The following is a 21,541-nucleotide window of genomic DNA, read 5'->3' on the forward strand; positions in this document are numbered from 1 at the left end:
GATAGTGCTCCGTGATGCCTTCCCGAGCGTTTCTAGATATCTAGCAGGTTTGATATGTGGCTCTTTCGCCGACTGGACATCATACAGTACAGTATGAATGGAGTTGGGATCATCCGTGCTACAGCCAATGAGAGCACAGTACCGGGAGGGTCGCTGCGTGCACAGAGAGAGAGAGAGAGCGAGAGAGCGAGAGATAGAGAGAGAAAGATTATAGTGTGAAAACCACAACGATATATGACAGCCCATTTTAAGGACACTTGTGTAGTGTGAAATGCTTAAGGATCAGATGACTCCCCGACCACTATAAACGTCCAATACAGTGTGTACCTGCCCTTCAGTCAGTGAGCTGTCATGTTTACCTCCTTGCTCTGTGTGAAGACCAGAGAGTCTTGCTCATCTGCCAGGGTGCTGTTCTTCCCCCCCAGACTGGACTTGAAGATCTACAAGATCAGCAGAGAAGGAGAGAGGGAGAGAGGGAGGGAGGGAGGGAGGGAGGGAGGGAGAGGGAGAGAGAGAGAGAGGGAGAGAGGGAGGGAGGGAGAGAGGGAGAGGTAGGTAGGTGAGAGTGGAAAAGAGGTCAGTAGGAGTACCGGTAGTTGGATTCAAAGGCAACGCTGTCGTACACAGTGTTGATTTCGACGACTAAAACTGTGACGAAATGTTTTTGTCGACTACCTTTTTCCACTGACGAATACAAATACAATAAGACTAAGCTATGATGAATAAAACTAAGACTAAATATGTTGACAATTTCCTTAACAAATAAAAAACTAGACGAACATGTCAGGGAGGGACTGGCGGAGAAGAGAACCAGTAGAAGTAAGACCAGTCGTTTTATGTTTGGTTGTGCTCGGGCGTTGCGCTCACTCACACAGTTTAAATCAGGCATTATGCCATCATGGCCCGCCAAAATAGATTTCTGTCCACTAAATCAACTGTAGATTTAGTTGACTGAAATGATTATGATATTTAGTCGACTGAAACTAGACGAAAAGTAAAAATGTCAGATGTTTCTTTTTTCTTTTTTTGTTTTTCCTTCATTTATTCAGGGAAGCCCATTGAGAGCAAGCTCTCCTTTTCAAGGACGCCCTGATAACAACGTATAAAACACATACATAATGAAGAACAATAACAAACATTTGAATCACATTATAATGTCACAGATGCAAATAAATATAGTGTTACATGAAACAGACAGTGGTGGATAAAGTACTCACATTTTCTACTTAAGTAAAAGTATCAATACAAGGCCCGTGTTAAAAATGTTACTTGAGTAAAAGTAGAAAACCACTGTCTGGCACCAAAATATACTTAAAGTACCAAAAGTAAAAGTACTAATATGTTTGAAAATAGCAGATCTACAAGCTCACAACGCATCACGATGCGACGCGTTGTGAGCTTGTAGATCGGCTATTTTCAAATAGCCTATGTATAAAAAAGGGTTTTACATTAACTAGTGGTTAATGCATGTTTTATTGCATACTCATTTATATCTGCAAAGTAACTAGTAACTAAAGCTGTGAAATAATTGTAGTGGAGTAAAAGTACAATATTTGCCTCTGAGATGTAGTGGAGTAGAAGTTAAAGTATTGAAAATGGGAAATACTCCAGTAAAGTAAAAACATCCTCAAAATCGTACTTAAGTACAGTACTTGAGTAAATGTACTTAGTTACTTTACACCACTGGAAACAGGTGCAGTCACTATGTAGTGTGTCATCAAGAAGCACCCTGAATGTCTCTATTGAGATCACACCAGTTTCAGAGAGTCCTGAAGTTTGTTCCATTCGTGCAGAGCATAATAAATTAAAGCAGTCTTGCCTTGTTCACTGCTCTCACGTGGACTGGTGTATCTAATGTGTCTTTGTGAACGTGTTGAATGTCATGTTTAGATCAATCTGGGAACCCAAAGCCAAATGAGAATGAAAAACAGCGCCCTCTGCTGTTTGTACTATCTCATGTTGGCTCTGGGACAATGACGACGCAGCACACGTGCGCAAAGGAAACCGGGGTTTTAGTCTGCCTTCACGCTCCACTTCCGGGTGGTGCGACTATGTTTTCATTCCCACTAACAATATTTCTACACGGAACACTAACACCACTTCTCCCAGAGAACATGGATGGTTTTGGTTATAAGCCCACTTGTTTCTATGATGAAAGAGCAAGTTAAAATGTGAATATCTTTCCGTGGTTTTGTCTGCTCCGCGGACGCCATTGTTAAATTAGTTTCGGCTTGTTTCGAGTAGGGAAGGATCAGCGGACACGTAAATCCCGCCCACTACATTTGATTGGGTAAAGCGCGGCCTGCTTCCTGATCTGAAGGCACGCCCACGCCCACACAGTGCGTACACGTTATGACGAACCTTCACGACAGATTCCAACGCAGAGCAGAATCTGTTCTTGAGAGATTATGTTTAGATGACTACAATATGACTAAAACTAAATAGCATTTTATCCAAAAGACTATGACGTCAGCAAATCAAAATCTGCTGTCAAAATTAATACTGTTGTTCGTCTACTACGGCACGCCTGCCCTGAACCACACACCTACCGGAGACAGAGGGATGGGCCTCTCTCGCAGATACCTGGGGTTTTCAATCTGAAAGAGAAGAGAAGAGAAGAAGAACCTTAGGTCATTGGTACTGAAAGTGGGGACCCACTTTCAGTGGGGGGGGGGGCGGGGGGATACCAGGGGGGTCCCCAGCAAAATGTGTTAATAATCACAATCATTTGAACAACTTCATCCATATTTTTATACTTTGGCTATTCAAAAATAGCAGATCTACAAGCTCATAGTGCGGCACCGAGTGCCACACTATGAGCTTGTAGATCTGCTATTTTTTGAAAAATCTGAAAAATTTGTGCAAAATCTTTTAATCTTTTTTTTTTTTTAAGGCGAACATTTTGAACTCAAATCTTTGCTTCTGGGGGTCCCTCCCTGGCAGGTGGGGGTCCGCGACCACATACATGTGAATTTGGGGGTCCTTGGCACGAAAAAGTAGATCTCTCTCACACACACACACAGACAGACAAACACACACACACACACACACACACACACACACACACACACACACACACACACACACACACACACACACACACACACACACACACACACACACACACACACACACACACACACACACACACACACACACACACACACAGTTCATCCTTCTTCATAACAGAACATGACCGTGCCAGCCTCTGACCTCCGGTCCTCCGTCTGTCATAAACAACTCAGGGAGAAACATCAAAGGGTCTGGAGCGCTACGAACCCGAGTGTCTTCCCGCATAACGCTGGCTGTTTACAGAGAGAGAGAACGCACCTCGGGGGCCACTTCAAGGCTTCGTGCGTGTGTGTGTGTGTGTGTGTGTGTGTGTGTGTGTGTGTGTGTGTGTGTGTGGCAGGGGCAACCCCCCCCCGCCCCTCCCGTTTCCGTTTACTGGCCCTCTCTCGTCTCTGTCCTGACGCGGCCCTTTTTGTCAACACTGGGAAACCGCTGATCTGTAAGCTCTCCCCGCTCCGTTTATCATCAAACGTGTGTGTGCACCCTCACCAAACACTAACACTCATTGTCTCATTTGATTATAAGGCAAAAATGCAAGGCAGAAAAGACACAGAGAGGGGCCTAAAAACCACCTGAAAGTGAGTTAAAAAAAAACACGCCTTTACAGCCTAGTGACAGCCTAGTGATGATTTCGTCGACTAAAACTATGACAAAAATGTTCGTCGACTACCTTTTTTCACTGACGAAAACTAAATAAAAACTAAATAAAAACTAAGCTATGATGACTAAAACTAAGACTAAATATATTTACAATTTCAAATATGACTAAAACTAAATGGAATTTGATTAAAAAGACTATGACTAAAACAAAATACAAATTTGCTGTCAAAATCAACACTGTAACTGAGAGACAAACTGAAAAAAGTATCCATGTAATAATAACAGCTAGCTAATTCTGTCATTATTTGACAACCTGTTTATGCCATCACCGACCGTCATTATAGGCAAAACATTTTCAAAAAACATATTCAAACAAATCAGAAAACCTGCAAAACAGTATTGATCCCAGGCTACCCCCCCCCCCCTTCAGGCAGGATCACAGCCTTTCAGAAGGAGAGCGGAGCTCAAGCAGGAGATGACAGGGATGAACGGCAGGTAAACACTTCTACCACTAATCCCTTCAACATGGTGGAGGTCGAGGAGGACGACAACAAGATGCAAGAGGAGAGGGAGGGGAGGGGAGGGGAGGGGAGGGGAGGGGAGGGGAGGGAGGCGGAGAGGTGGAATATTAAGGTGTGAAGACAAAGAGAAAAAGGATTCAACTTTTAGTGAGGCAAGGTGACACACAAGCCATACCAGTCTCTAATCCTGAAAGAATGGGGAAAGAAGAGAATGGGAACCTGAAAGAACCTGAAAGAACCCTGCAGCTCATGGAGTTACATATCCCCCAGTTTCCGTACGCAGATAAAGAGAGAGAATACTACCGCTGCAGGGTGAGGCGTTGAAAGAAAGAGAGAGAGAGAGAGAGAGAGAGAGAGAGAGAGAGAGAGAGAGAGAGAGCCCTGTTCAGACTTTCTCTTATAGCTTCAATGATGCAAGTGTAAAACATGGCAGCCATTTTGTTAAGACGATAAGTCACCGGTTCCCCAAACTTTTTAGCTCGAGACCAGAAAGAGAAATTTGATGTCTCCCCCCCCCCCCCCCCCCCCCGGGAAACTAGTAAAAATAGCCAACACTCCCCGCTGACAGGTGCCGCCCCCCCCCCCCCCCAGCCCGTAGGATTACATGCAATGACCAATATCACCCTCCTCCTCCCCGTCCGGCTTCCCTCACCCAAACACAGGGCCAATTGTGTTCGCATAGACGCCCGACAAAGCCGGATGCACCACGGTGGACTTGAACTCACAACCTCTGTAGTGGTGGTGGGCAGTGACTTTACCACTGCACCTAGGAAAACAAAAAAAAATGATAAAGGACTATTTACTCGTGACCCACAAAAATGGGTCTGCGACCCACAAATGTTTGGGAAACAAATAAGTCCAGTCAAAAAAAGACGTCTACACTTCCAAGTCGACTGCATGCAAGATCAAGATCCATATTAGCATTAAGAATGTGTCATTTTTAGATTTATTTGGCTATAATAATAGCAGATCTACAAGCTATGAGCTTGTAGATCTGCTATTTTTTTGAAAGATTGTGAAAATTTTAAAGCAAATATTTGTAACTCAAATCTTTGCTTCTGGGGGATTCTACAAATGTCGTCTAAATCCTAACAGTTTTTTGAAAAAAACGTATGTTTCTATATCAGTGGTTCTCAAACTTTTTCATGTCAAGGACCCCCAAAATGATATGTATTTGGCCGCCATCTCAAAATGATTAGGTCCAGGGACCCCCATGAAGCAAATATTTGAGTTACAAATGTTCCCTTTAAAAATATATATATATATATATTCAAATATATATATATTCAAATATTTGCACAAACGTTGAAGATTTTTCATAAAAATAGCAGATCTACAATATGAGCTTGTAGATCTGCTACTTTTGAATAGCCCAAATAAATCTTAAAATTACACTGATGCGTTCCCGGTCTTAAATCGGGACACACTTCTTCAGACAGAGAGAAGAGAAGCCAGTACAAAGGCAAAGGCGAAAGGCAGCAGCAAACGGCCCTTGGCAATGATCTGTGATGAATTGCATGCTTTAAATTCAGCCGCTGGCTTGGCTTGTTGCACGATCCATATTTACCAAGTGATCAATCTATCAATATCCTTCCAAAGAGGAAAAAAAGAGGGCTGCCCAGATTGAAGAGAAGAATAGGGTTTCTTTTTATATACCCCCCCGACAGGCCGTCATCAGATGTGATTGAGTATAGGGCCCACATGGTGCAGGGAGCAGACAACCAGACTAAATGCTGTGGTGGCAGAGAGAGAGAGCCAGACTAAACTTGGGTCTTTCTCTTGGTGCAGCGCTGCTGAGCAGCACGCAACATCTGTGCAGTGGTGGGGAAAAAAAGTACTCACATCTTTTTACTTAGGTAAAAGTATTGATACTGCAGTGTCGAAAGTAATCAAAATTCACTCGAGTAAAAGTACAAAAGTATTGGCATCAAAATATACTTAATGTACCAAAAGTAAAAGTACTCATTGTGTAGAATGTCCCATTTCACAAGTTCAAAATCTATGAAAATCTACTGAAAATAGCAGATCTACAAGTAAAAGTATCAATACTGCAGTGTAGAAAGTACAAATCCGGTAATTAAAATTAGCTTGGGTAAAAGTACAAAAGTATTGGCATCAAAATATACTTAAAGTACCAAAAGTAAAAGTACTCATTGTGCAGAATGTCCCATTTCACAAGTTCAAAATGTATAATTTTTTTTTTTTAATCATACTGTCATTATACGTAGATGTATAGAGCCTCTGAAGTGGTTGTCCAATGTACCAAATGCACAATGCGTCGCAATGCGACACATTGTGAGCTTGTAGATCGGCTATTTTCAAATGGACGAAATATATGTATATGGCTGAAGTGGTTAATGTATGTTTTGTAATAATCTACAAAGTAACTAGTAACTAAAGGTGTCAAATAACTGTAGTAAAAGTACAATATTTGTCCCTGAGATGTAGTGGAGTAAAAGTAAAAGTATCGACAATTGGAAATAATCCATTTAAGTAAAAGCACTCCCAAAGTGTACTTAAGTACATTACTTGAGTACATGTGCTTAGTTACACCACTGCATCTGTGTGTCCGTGTGTAAGTACTGTGCTTGCAGTTTTTGTGTTATTGTACGAGCGACGAGCGTGTGTTCGTTTTTATGTGTTTCATGTTGCACTTCCCTCCAAGCCCACATGCATGTGTGCGTGTGTGTGCGCGTGTGTGTGTGTGTGTGTGTGTGTGTGCGTGTGTGTGGCTGTCACCACATCCTGTGTCATTGGGATGGGCCTGACATGGATAAATGGACGGACGGACACACGCCGCAGACAGAGGAGAGGACAGACACACTCCACATCAGAAGGCACAGTTCTCTAGCCAAACAAACACAGCGCTGATGGATGGCTTCCGAGGCTGCTCCGGGGGCCAGCGTTGAGAAACACACGTGTGTGTGTGTGTGTGTGTGTGTGTGTGTGTGTGTGTGTGTGTGTGTGTGTGTGTGTGTGTGTGTGTGTGTGTGTGTGTGTGTGTGTGTGTGTCAGTGGTGTAAAGTAACTAAGTACATTTACTCAAGTATTATACTTAAGTACAATTGTTAAGTATGACTTTACTGGATTATTTTATGTTTTTATTATTATTTTATTGTCTATGCTTTTACTTCTACTCCACTACATCTCAAAGGCAAATATTGTACTTTTACTCCACTACAATTATTTGAAAACTGTAGTTACTAGTTACTTTGAAGATATCAATTATTATAAAACATACATGAACCACTTTAGCCCTATTTTATACATAGGCCATTTGAAAATAGCAGATCTACCAGCTCACAACGCGTTGTGAGCTTGTAGACCGGCTATTTTCAAAGACAATTGTACTTTTACTTTTGTTACTCTAAGTACATTTTGATACCAATTCCTTTGTACTTTTACTCAAGTTATTTTTTCCCCCCAGACTTTTACTTGTAACAGAGTACTTCTACATTGCAGTATTGATACTTTTACTTAAGTAAAACATTTGAGTACTTTTTCCACCACTAATGTGTGTGTGTGTGTGTGTGTGTGTGTGTGTGTGTGTGTGTGTGTGTGTGTGTGTGTGTGTGTGTGTGTGTGTGTGTGTGTGTGGCTGTGTTGTCTATTGTCCACCACCTAACCGTGGTGGACAATAGAAGGCTAAGTACGAGAGAGGACGTCAAAAAGATACAAATAGCTAAAAAGACGCACAAAAAGGTCTATGGTCTGGCCCAGGGTGTGTTAGTGTTTGACTGTTTTCCTTGCAGAACGAGTTGTGGGGCTGTGTTGTCGTCGTGCCGACAGACACACAAAACCCACCCACCTGTGATGATGACAAACGAGTGTCACCCAGAAGGTGACAGACAGACAGACTGCTGCTCTTATCTTAGCAGGAAGCGTTCTGTGTTGTGCTTCTCCAATTTGGTCACATGGCTACACGGTGCTTTTTGTTACATTAGAGCAAAGGTTTCCAAACTGTTCAGGCCGTGACCCCCCCAAAATAATCTAACTGGGGACCCCCCCAAATTAATCATATTTGAACTGGGGACCCCCCAAAATAATCATATTTGAACTAGGGGACCCCACACCCTGACGAGCACTTGGAATCGTAGGAGTTGAGGCATTACATTTAGTTTGACTCGGTTCCACAGATAAATATTATGAAAATAGCCGATCTACAAGCTCACACAACGCCTCACACTATATCGGCTATTTTCACAATGTTTGCCACTTTGTCACATAATATTTGACATTTTGGCCAATTTGGTATTAACACATTGCGTGCCAATCGCGTAGATCTACTACGCGAACCTAAATAATTGCGCAGCGTGCCAGTCGCGTAGATCTACGCGAAGTGATCTTCTTTTTTTTTTTTTTTTCGCAGGTTCATATTTCATTGTAGGCCTCCCTCGCCACGACACATTTCATTGTAGCACACCCGGAAACGGAAATATCCGTATCCGGAGATTTTCGTTCCCACCCGCCTCCACTCTAAAGCGGAAACTAAATCTCAATTTTCTCGGTTGTTGTTTTTCTCCTCGCTGGTCGCTGTTTAACATAAACCGCTGTAGATTCAAAATGGACGATCGCCGATCGAAACAGTCTTCTCTGGGCAACTCACACAGCTACCCTGTGTGTGTCTACAAACAGTTGAACGCGCGATTTTAAGGTATTTAGCGAGGTCTGTGGCGACGTGAAAAAACAAAAAAACAACAATAAATCGCTGGCACTGGTGAGTACATTATGATATTAAACTCTGGCGTAGAATGTGTTAAAAAGGTCATAAAAGTCATTAAATTGCCAAATTGGAAATGTGCAGATAGCCTGTATACACTTATGTTGGTTTGTTTACTGTTGAGTGAGAAAACAACGTTGCATATGAAGCTAATCATCCCCAACTTAATTGGGGGACCCCCTAGGGGGTCCTGACCCGCAGTTTGGGAACCACTGGGGTCCATACTAGGGACCCTCTCTTAGTTTTTTGTGCTTCTACACCACATCTCTTCATGGATAACAGACACTCACAACAACACGAGGGGTTATAGATCGCTTGTAGATTTCGACTGTAGATATTTTCGCTTGATGATCTCCCCAGAAGAGAGAGAGGCTATAGGGTCCATGTGGTTAATAAACCCATACTGAACGTTATACAGGCATCCAGAGAGAGAGACTTTAGGATGCTGTAGATGATGATGATGATGATGTGCTGAAATATCTGCAGCAACTGGATACTCTTAAGCAGCAAATCCACAAAACTCACTATAAAGTTGAAGTGTGTGTGTGTGTGTGTGTGTGTGTGTGTGTGTGTGTGTGTGTGTGTGTGTGTGTGTGTGTGTGTGTGTGTGTGTGTGTGTGTGTGCGTGTCAGTGTGCGTGTGTGCGTGTGTGTATGTGTAAGAGAGCGTGCGCATAAGGACCATCTGTTGATGTGCTAGACGGAGGAGGCCTACGGGGGGAGCGTTGCCAAGTCTCTGCCTCTTATCAGCATCTCCACACAGAGAGCAGAGCGTAGAGATGGAGCGTTGCAAGGCTTCACGTTCCCTGAGTGATAGATACCTCAGATTACCCCACCATGGGGGGGGGGGGGGAGAGAGAGAGAGAGAGAGAGAGAGAGAGAGAGAGAGAGAGAGAGAGAGAGAGAGAGAGAGAGAGAGAGACGGAGAAGGGGAAGGGGAAGGAGGAGAGGGAGAAAGTTAGACAGATTGAGAAAAGAGAGACGAGGCGAGTCGGAGAATGTAAAGAGAAGCAAAGAGGAGAGGATGAGGAGGAGGAGGAGGAAGGGGAGGAGGAGGAAGGGGAGGAGGAGGAAGGGGAGGGGGGGGGGCTCGGCAGAAAGGCATAACGTGTCAAGAATGCAGGGGAGAGAGGGATGGAGACAGACAGAGAGAGAAAAGGTAAAGGAAAGGAGAGAAGAGGAGCGGTGTGCAGGTGAGGAGGAGATATGATGGGATAAATAAGGGAATAGAAAACGTTATGTGAGGGCAGAGAGCTTATCAGACAACCCCCCCCCACCCCCCGAGGCGCTTCTCCTCCTCCAGACATGAGGAGATAACACAGGTAAACTCTTCTTAGGACAACACCCCCCTCTTTCCCCCAAAAACCTCCATTCCTCCTCCAACACATTCTCACATCCCAAGATGGGGGACGGATTTCAACAAAACGTCAAACGTTTGGAATTAACCACTTAAGCCCTGCATATACGTACGATCTGAACCTACGGGCATGGCCCCAGTGGATCTACGGTACACAGTACAGTACACACCCACCCCAAGGTTCCAGCTGTTGAGGCGAGCTTCAAGGTCCCCGTCGTGGTGAGGACACGTCTCTGACTTCATCATGATGTCCTCGTCCACCTGTGTGGAGGACAGAGAAGAAACAGGGTCAACATCACGAGCCATGATGTCATAGGGCTGTCAGTTCACCTCTATAATCCCATTTGAATGTCGATGCTTTAATATTTTGAATATTTGAATATATTCAAATATTTTATATAATATATAATTGTATAAAATCATTTGTAGTTTATACAATAATAAACACCCATGTGCACACATACACATCCTATAGTAACACCTACACCTTCAGGAGGCTGCAATTCGAAAATGGCCCCTGTCAAAGTCTTAATTTACCACCCCCCCGGAACTTTTCCTCTCTTGTACATATTTTTTACTCTTCATACCAGTAACCTGTAAGCTGATTGTATGACGTCCTGTATAGTAGTGTGTATATCTGTCTGTCTCTTATATGTCATCATGATTTGTGTGCATGGGGATCTCATTTTAACTCTTTCAGTGCCATTCTTATTTATGGAAGTTTGGTTCTGAGTGCCACAGCCAAAATTAATTGTAAAAAAAAAAGTGCTCAGGAGCCGAGATACAGCCTTTTTCAGTAAGAAGTTAAACAAGAAGTGAATGGAGCAGCAAATTTTCAAATCATCATATCTTGGGTTCTGAACCTTTAAAAAAAAATAAAAGAATGTGGCACTCAGGGCCATGACGTCTTAGACGTCATGTGGCACTGAATGAGTTCAAGCCTAGTGCTTTATGAGTCTTCCAGTTTAGTAGACTGTGTATTGTGAATTTGTACTTCCATGCACTGTTGTTCTCATGTCTTACTAAATAAAGTACATCAATCAAACAGGCTAAACAAAATAGTGAAACCAACTATATTGGGTTATGGCTTTCATTTAGGTTAATTTCCGGGTTTTTTTGATAAGAGGAGAGTAAAAATTTGGCTACAACTTCTTACCACACGTCCGAGGGAAAGACGCACCTCATCGAGTAAAACTGAGAAAGTTTGAGAAAGAACCACTGCCCTCATAGCCACAAACACATGCATGCACCCACTAACCAACACACACTACTTCAGAGGTGGGCAACTTTGATGACGGAGAGGGCCACTATATTTCCACACTCACTCCAGCGGGTCACATTGCATATTGCTATATCACATTGCATATTTCTATGTCACACAAACGTAGCAAAAATAGCCGATCTACAAGCTCAATTTGAGCTTGTAGATCGGCTATTTTTGCTTCTTTTGAATTGGAATCCAGAATAATGTTTTGCTATTTTCGAATTGGAATCCTGAAAAGTAAGATTTTGATTTAAATTCAAATGCATTTAGTTATACTTATGTTAACTTTATGAACTTAAAGGGATACTTCACTTTCACATAAAATAAACATTACAAATATATATTTAAAAAAAATGAAAGAAGTTATGGCAAAATAAAGGCCCCCTCACACATTAGTAGGACACTCTAATGCGTGAGGGGGCCATGAATTTTCCATTACTTTTTTCATTTATTTTTAATATATTTTTTAAATGTTTCCCCCCGCCGAAAGTGAAGTATCCCTTTAAATACAAATGCATTGGACATAAAAAAGACAATAGAATTGTAATACTAGTCATTAAGCTACTAATATAGACTGAAGTAATTAAAGCGGGTCATGTTTGCATGTCTGGAATCATAACAGCTGAAACCAATAATATATCAGTATTCTGATATTAACCTGCGGGCCGCATTAAGTGAAGGTGGGGGCCTTATGTGGCCCCCGGGCCGCCAGTTGCCCATGTATGCACTACTTGCATGCATGCATTCTACTCCCTGGTTATCACCATCTCTCTCCCCCCCCCCCCCCTCCCCTTCATACTGTACACTGCTCCAGATGTTTGGCGGTTCCACATCATTTCCGTCCCGTCCCATAACCCCCCCCACACACACACACACACACACACACACACACACACACACACACACACACACACACACACACACACACACACACACACACACACACACACACACACACACACACACCGCTAACCCCCCCCCCGTCTCACAGTACATTCCTCTATGGGGTCATGTGCAGCGCCACGCCGCCCTGTCATCTTTGTTTTCCTCAGCCTTTTGTTCCAGCGGGGCCTCCGGACCTGTTTGTTATATCATTATTTGAATGTTTCCAGGGTGCTGTTGATACAGGGTCGCTTTACCCAGGTTCTGACAGGGAGAGGGGAAGTATCTAATAAACGTGAGGGGAAGGCGACAGTGTTGCCATGTCCTGCTTACTATAAGCCGGTAGTAACCAGTGGTGTAAAGTAACTAAGTACATTTACTCAAGTACTGCACTTAAGTACAATGTTGAGGTATTTTTACTTTACTGGAGTGTTTCCAATTTTCAGTACTTTTACTTCTACTCCACTACATCTCAGAGGAGAATATTGTACTTTTACTCCACTACAATTATTTGAAAACTAGTTACTAGTTACTTTGCAGACATAAATTATTATATTATAAAACATACATTAACCACTTTAGCCCTATTTTATATCTAGGCTATTTGAAAATAGCCGATCTACAAGCTCACAACGCGTCGCATTGCGACGCGTTGTGAGCTTGTAGATCTGCTATTTTCAAACATTTTAGTACTTTAACTTTTTGTACTTTAAGTATATTTTGATGCCAAAACTTTTGTACTTTTACTCAAGTAAATTTTGAATTCCGGACTTTTACTTAACGTAACGGAGTACTTCTACATTGCAGTATTGATACTTTTACTTAAGTAAAACATTTGAGTACTTTTTCCACCACTGTAAGCCACTTTGGGGCTTGTTCTTCTTTTGTAAAGATGCTTGTTAAATATTGCTAGATGCGGGTTGCGTTTTTTTTTTTTTTTGGGGGGGGGGTGGTTTCTAAAGTGTAGTTCAGGGGTCTTCAACAGGGCATCCGGGACACCTAGGGGGTCCTCAGAGTTACTACAAGGGGGGCCGCCAAATCTTTGTGTGATAGGATTTTTTTTAAACATTTTTATCCACTTGAACCCGAGCAGAACTTCAGAAGTTCTTCTGAGGAGAACTTTAGCCAAAAATAGCAGATCTACTAGATCGTGCTATTTTTGGCAAAAAAGTTTTGGTGTAGAGGGGGAAAAGAGCAGACCAAGTACAGAGTGAGAGGTTTAAGTTTATGAAGTATGGTTTATGTGGTTAAATACACATTAGCATGAATCCAACATGCACTGATGATAGTGTAATTAAAAAGTTTAATCAGCAACACAATTTGATACAATAGAGGGGGTCCCTGCTTCATCTATCTCTCAGCTAGGGGGTCCTTGGGTTGAAAAATGTTGAAGGCCCCTGGTGTAGTTGCTTCCTGAATGTTGTTTTAAACCAGTGCTTCTCAAACATTTTCATGTCACGGAACAAATTAAAAAATGTTCAAAGAAAATTCACGATTTATTAAAATAAAATAAAAGCAGATCTACAAGCTCACATCGCGACACGTTGTGGCCTTGCAGAGGGACTATTTTTTTATATATACAGGTTCAATATATACAGGTTTAAAGTGCTCATGTGGCCTATTATAGTCGCTTCTTTTGGGCTTGTTTTCATAGACCAGGACTACTTGTTTCTTTCGCACAAAATCTGGCAACGCTGGAAGGCCGATGGAGTCAGAGAGAGATGATGTTGTTGAAGGCGATTAGGATCAGGTGCAGTGTGTGTGTGTGTGTGTGTGTGTGTGTGTGTGTGTGTGTGTGTGTGTGTGTGTGTGTGTGTGTGTGTGTGTGTGTGTGTGTGTGTGTGTGTGTGTGTGTGTGTGGACCTTTGGTGTGTAGCTTTTGGGTGGAAGTGCGTTGGACACGGGGAGAGTAAATCAATGAATGGATGGAAGGCAACCCGCTTTCGGGGAAGGTCAATAACCCGCTGATTAAAAAGGTATTACGGTTCCAATGCCGCGCCCTGCAGTACAAACAGCGTTAAGTGATTCTTGTGGATATCTAGGAATGCAGAGTATGTGGGCCGGTCGGCCGGCGGGTTTTTCAAAGAGCAAAGCGACACGTGGCTCTGACTCTGCAACGCACCAGGAATTCCAGCCCATTGTGTCGGTTACTGATAACGGCGATAATGTGCCTTAACCCCTTCACTCCGACAACGCATACTGTGTTTTTAAAGTATAGTTAGTTACACATTTCTCAAATGTTGTGACTGCAGGTTGAAAATAAGAAAATAAGAAAAACAAAAAGCACATTTATAAAAGCACCGATTCAAGCTACAAGCTTGTAGATATGCAATTTTTGGGGGAAAATCGTGAAAATGATTGAAATCTTTGAATATATGTTTTTTTTAAAGCGAACATTTTGAACTCAAATCTTTGCTTCTGGGGGAGATTCTACAAATGATTTTTTTACTAAACTTATGTTGCGATAATATCAGTAGTTCTCAAACTTTTGACCCCCAGAAGCAAAGATTTGAGTTAGAAATGTATATATATATATATATATTCAAACATTTGCACACATTTTCAAGATTTTTTTAGCAGATCTACAAGCTCGTAGCGTGGCACTCAGTGACGCTCTATGAGCTTGTAGATCTGCTATGTTTGAATAGCCAAATAAATCTAAAGTGACACAGATGCGTTCCCGGATGGAATGGCTTAAAAGGGGACGTGGCTATTATAGATATATATCGGGAGGTTACGACAAGGGAATGCATAATGTATTGTACGCACAGGGCTAGTGGACACACACACACGCACACGTACACGCACACACACACACACACACACACACACGCACACGCACACGCACACGCACACGCACACGCACACGCACACGCACACGCACACACACACACACACACGCGCACACACACACACACACACACACACGAGATGACAGATTGGCGGCGCTTTGATGGGAACAAGGCGTGTTTGGCTTATCACTGTTGCTTTGTTAAGACGGGACAGGTTTGGAGTGAGGTTTTACACCCAGTCTTCAAGGGACTGATCGAGTTCATCAGATTCAGCACTGGTAGCGAGAGGCCTTTTTGCGCCGGCAAAAAAAGCATTTCTGGAATACATTTCTCCGTGTGAAACGGACAAATAAAAATACCAGTTCACCGCTCACTGCGTTCTATTCGCACGTTACATTGTTTCCCTAGCAATTTTGGGGAGTCCCCAGATGAAAAAGTGACAATTTAATGACTTTTAAGACCTTTTTAATACCAAATTGGCACAGAACAGATTCATGTATACCCGTGGGATTTCCTTCCAATTTTGAAGTTGGGCTGTCCTTGACTAAAGAAATTCTTAATCGACTAATAGTTGGAGAAATGTGTTGACTAATCAATTAATTGATTTAATCAACCCATATGTACGATTGTGTTTTCAGCATACGATCATACAGAGACCAGCATTTTCAGGTTGGTGAGGCTGAAGGGAAAAAAGGAACCACCCACACACTCTAAAAACTGTGTAAAAATCTAATTTCACTGAGAGTTTTCTTCGCTCATAGATCTTCTTCAGCGTTCTCTGGCGGGTTTAGATTTTCTTCAGCTCAACCTAAGTTTAGTTAACGGGTGAGCAGTGGGATTTTCCACTTTTATGACAGGATGGTGAGGCTGAAAAATGAACAATTCGAACGTCGATTTCAAACTGAAAGTTATAGACTGGCAGAATTAAAGGCTTTTATCAAGTGCAGGGCTACTCAACTTAACACATTGACTGCTAGAGTTTATTCATAATGTACTCACCCCTGTGCCAGCAATTTGCGTGTTTTTTAATTTTGTAATTTTGTAATTTTTCATTGAAATAAATTATCTGATTGTGGTGTTAAGCACATACGACAGTTCCACCAGTAGAGAGCAGCAAATCCACACATTGATCACCTCGCTCGCCCCCTCCCAAACAGGCCCACGTCACATCCGGTCATTCACCGGATGTTATGTTTCGACAATCCCTGATCCGCTGATCGGCCTGAAAACGATGTGATACACGACGACGATGACTGTTAGTCACCCGGACCAAAGAAAATAGAAGTTGAGCTGTCCGTTCGTTTTTTATACCGTGTGAAAAACCGTGTTTTTCCTTATTCTGGCCGAAAATGACCGGAGAAAAACAATGTGACCCGGAAATGAAATCTGCGTTATACATCCGGCTCCGGGTGAGTGTGACGTAAGTGGAAAACGAAAGTGCTGATGAGAAATAAACAGAGCCGTGCGATCACAGATTAAACAATGAAAATTCAAAAGAACGCATCAACGCGTTCTTTTGAATTGCTGGCATGCAAGCGATGGATTTGAAAGAACGCATCGATGCGATCTTGGCAATCAATGTGTTAAGATGGCTCAGGGGCCACTCAGCAAAATACCAAAAGTCCAAAGGGCCGCAAGCTAAAAATGGCGGTCCTATTCTGGATTTTTCAATTTTGTAAAACACTACACATTGTTATTGTTATAAGAAAATGTTCATTTTGACATCATATTATTTTCACTGTACCTGTTTATTTTGTGTGTATGTCCAGTGGTGTCAGTTACAGCAAAAGCTAAGGTATGGCAAGGTTAGGTTTGCCAACTCCCAGAGATTGAAATAAGGGACACCTATCCTGGGCGCGCGGCGAAAATGTTTGGGGGGTCAAACCCCCGAAATGCATAGAAAACTATGGTATAATGCATAGTTTATAACAGTTATAACACAATACAAACACAATGGTCTTACACCTGCATTAGGTTACTATTCTACCTTGCCATACCCAATTGACGCCCCTGTGTATGTCTTATGTTTGTTTTTGAAAAAAGAGGAAGCAACCCATATATTTGAACGGAAATGTATATTTCTATCCTGTGCTTCACAATTAAAACAAATATTATTATTATATATTTTTTGCTTGACCATGAAGGGCCGCAGAGACGCTGCGTTGGGGCCGCGTGTTGAGTAGCGCTGATCTAGTGTCTAGAGTTTTGGTCGACTTAAGAAATTCCAAAATTGGACCCAATTCAAGGAGAGAGTAAAAAAAAACACTGATGCTACTTTGTGTTATGCCTGATTTATACTCTGTAGTGTGTGCCGTGTCACGCACTGAATAAAGCAGATCAGCATGCTGTGAGCTTGTAGATCTGCTGTTTTCAGATAACTGGTACGGGTGGGGCAGCAAAACTCACCGTTCTGTGGCTGTCTCTGGATGAAGAGTGTTTGAGCGGACTAGAGGTCACCGGCTGAGCTGACCTCTGCTCGTACAGCCTCCTCCTGTACACATGGAGGGAGAGAGAGAGAGAGAGAGAGAGAGAGAGAGAGAGAGAGAGAGAGAGAGAGGGAGAGGGACAGAGAGACAGAGATAAAGTGTCATGATTTGAACACTGCGTGCGTGCGTCTGTCTGTCTGTCTGTCTGTCTGTCTGTCTGTCTGTCTGTCTGTCTGTCTGTCTGTCTGTCTGTCTGTCTGTAAATGTGTCTGCATGCTTGCGTAAGCAGCTCACATTCTCCACTTCCACAGATGGACAGTCTGGCAGTAGGTTCCATCATGGTGTCTGCTCTGTCTCTCATATTATACACACTGTACATACAGTGTGGCCTAAGGGCCGCATGCAGGGTTACAGGCTGTACCAATACTGTACCGTACCGTACCATACCGTACCGCACACCTTGTGTACTCAGTAGAGTTCTCAACAAGCCAGAAAATTAATGTCCGGCCGTAACTGTGCCGAAAGGTGTCTTTAAGTGCTTAATGTCCTCAATACATCTTGAAGACATTCATTTTCACCAATTTCCGATCGCCGATTTTATATCGAGTTTCGGCCGTTACCGCCCGTTTTTCTTTAATAACAAGGGGCTAGGAAGGTCAACCTAGATACCTGAGTATAGTTCACTTTGAGCTGCATCTAACACATCCACTGTCATTTCCGTCTGCCTTACCGTCAGGCCGCTGGGGGGGCAGTTTAAATGTGAAAACGTTGGGTCGGGTACGGTCGGGTTCGTTTGTGCAGAATTTGAGAACTCTATACTCACAACTCAATCACTGTCTCACATCAAGTCCATGGAGGCTCAAAGCTACACACTACTGACATGGAGCTCTGCTCAGTGTCACGGACGCTCGCATACCGTACATACGTATGTAAAGAATTTATGATGAATGTAATATGGAACTATGGACAACCTACTGCACATCTACTGTATGCACTGTGGACTTTATCAATACAATACTCTGCTCTCACTCAGCCATCGTCTCTCACACTTTACCCATTAAGACCTGAAGCCGATTTCTAAAAAAATGTCTTCTAAATCCCAACAGTTTTCTGAAAAACCTATGTTTCTATATCAGTGGTTCTCAAACTTTTTCATGTCAAGGACCCCCAAAATGATATGTATTTGGCCGCAGACCCCCATCTCAAAATATGTTGTTCCAGGGACCCCCCCAGAAGCAAAGATTTGAGTTAAAAATGTTCGCTTTAAAAGAATATAAATATATTAATGTGCAAACATTTTATTGATTTTTCTAAAATAGCAGATCTACAAGCTCATAGCGCGGCACTCTGTGCCGCGCTATGTGCTTGTAGATCTGCTATTTTTTGAATAGCCAAAGTGTAAAATAATGCTTTTTAGCTCAAATGAAAAAGTGACACAGATGCTTCTTCAGATCATAATAGGTTAGGTCTGCCAACACACACACACACACACACACACACACACACACACACACACACACACACACACACACACACACACACACACACACACACACACACACACACACACACACACACACACACACACACACACACACGTGGAGAACCTGGACCAGGGGGAGTCAACAGGTGGATGAGGATAATTGAATCAGATGTGTCTGGACTCTGGGGCCCAGAAGATCAAAGCCATGGCAATTCAGACCAGAGCCACGCCCTTCTCTCTGAAGGAACACACACACACGCACGCACGCACGCACGCACGCACGCACGCACGCACGCACGCACGCACGCGCGCGCGCACGCACGCACACGCACACGCACACACATGCGCACACACACACACACACACACACACACACACACACACACACACACACACACACACACACAGTAAAGCAGTGTTGATTTCGTCGACTAAAACTATGACGAAAAATGTTGGTCGAATACCTTTTTTCACTGACGAAAACTAAATATAAACGAAATAAAAACGAAATAAAAACTAAATAAAAACTAGATAAACACTAAATAAAAACTAAATAAAACTAAATAAAACTAAATAAAAACTAAATAAAACTAAATAAAACTAAATAAAAACTAGATAAACACTAAATAAAAACTAAATAAAACTAAATAAAACTAAATAAAAACTAGATAAACACTAAATAAATACTAAATAAATACTAAATAAAAACTAAATAAAAATAAATAAAAATAAATAAAAATAAATAAAAATAAATAAAAATAAATAAAAATAAATAAAAACTAAATAAAAACTAGATCTAAATAAACACTAGATCTAAATAAACACTAAATAAACATTAAATAAACACTAAATAAACACTACATAAACACTAAATAAAAAATTAATAAAAACTAAGCTATGATGACTCAAACTTAGACTAAATATATTGCCGATTTCGTCAACAAATAAAAACTATACTAAAATGTTAGTGAGGGATCTAGTGGAGAAGAGATCCAGTAGAACTAAAAGACAAGTCATTTTATGTTTGGTTGCGCTCTGAAAATAGCCGATCTACAAGCTCACAACGCGTCGCACAACTCTGTCTGTCTTCCTGATTAAACCATCCTGACATCCATAATGCCAGTCTTGACCTCCAGCTGCAGAGCCGTTGGGTCCGGGGGTCTTGGGGCCCCCCAGGCACCCCCCAGGAAATGCACCCCGACCCCGGGGGCACAAACCTCTCCTCCACCCCCCCCCCCTGGCCCCTTCATGCTTAATGCCCCTCCTGCCCCCCCCAGCACCACCTGTAGGGCAAGGCTGTAAAGCGCTGTGCCCTCTGAGCGGCCAAACACCTGAGGCCTCCTTTTATGTCCTTTTATGTCCTTTTATGTCCACATCCATTGATGTCTCTCTGCGTCCGTCCAACACAAACGACAACATTGTTGTCACACTTAACCCCAGAGAAAATGAGAGAGAGAGGGGAGGAGGGGGGGGGCAGAGTTAAGAGTTTTCATATGTGGATGAAAAGGCACACAGATGGAAGACAGAAGTCAGGGAGAGGAGAGGAGAGGAGAGGAGAGGAGAGGAGAGGAGAGGAGAGGAGAGGAGAGGAGAGGAGAGGAGAGGAGAGGAGAAAACAACAGCCAGAGGGGGGGGGAGAGAGAGAGAGAGAGAGAGAGAGAGAGAGAGAGAGAGAGAGAGAGAGAGAGAGAGAGAGAGACAGAGCGACAGAGCGACAGAGCGACAGAGCGACAGAGAGACAGAGAGACAGAGAGACAGAGAGATAGAGAGATAGAGAGATAGAGAGACAGAGAGACAGAGAGATAGAGAGATAGAGAGATAGAGAGACAGAGACACAGAGACACAGAGAGACAGAGAGACAGAGACACAGAGAGACAGAGAGACAGAGAGATAGAGAGACAGAGAGATAGAGAGATAGAGAGATAGAGAGATAGAGAGACAGAGACACAGAGACACAGAGAGACAGAGACACAGAGAGACAGAGAAAGAGACAGAGACAGAGACCGAGAGAGAGACAGAGAGACAGAGAGACAGAGAGACAGACAGAGAGACAGAGAGACAGAGAGAGAGACAGAGAGACAGAGAGACAGAGAGACAAAGAGACAGAGAGACAGAGAGACAGAGAGACAGAGAGACAGAGAGACAGAGACAGAGACAGAGAGACAGAGAGACAGAGAGACAGAGACAGAGACAGAGAGACAGAGAGACAGAGAGACAGAGAGACAGAGACAGAGACAGAGAGACAGAGAGACAGAGAGACAGAGAGACAAAGATAGAGAGATAGAGACAGAGATAGAGACAGAGATAGAGACAGAGACAGAGATAGAGACAGAGAGAGAGAAATATTTGTGTGCGTTTTACCCCTTTTTTCTCCCCAATGTAGTAACTATGCCAATGGATTCCTCCCCACACATGTGTCTGTGTT

At 42.7% G+C, this 21,541-nt stretch overlaps 1 protein-coding gene across 1 annotated transcript in view; it reads right to left on the minus strand.

Moving 5' to 3' along the window:
* Positions 1-21,541, minus strand: part of cep112 (centrosomal protein 112) — a 206,174-nt gene that overhangs the window by 169,721 nt on the left and 14,912 nt on the right. Inside the window, exons 5-8 of the mRNA XM_080448099.1 lie at positions 17,614-17,698; positions 10,444-10,530; positions 2,550-2,597; positions 360-440 (exon numbers count right to left, since the gene is read on the minus strand). Of these exons, the coding sequence (XP_080304225.1) occupies positions 360-440; positions 2,550-2,597; positions 10,444-10,530; positions 17,614-17,698 (301 nt within the window). The remainder of the gene's footprint in view (positions 1-359; positions 441-2,549; positions 2,598-10,443; positions 10,531-17,613; positions 17,699-21,541) is intronic.

This window comes from Gymnoscopelus braueri, assembly GCF_963280865.1.
Source record: "Gymnoscopelus braueri genome assembly, chromosome: 13".
In the NCBI taxonomy this organism is placed as follows: Eukaryota; Metazoa; Chordata; class Actinopteri; order Myctophiformes; family Myctophidae; genus Gymnoscopelus; species Gymnoscopelus braueri.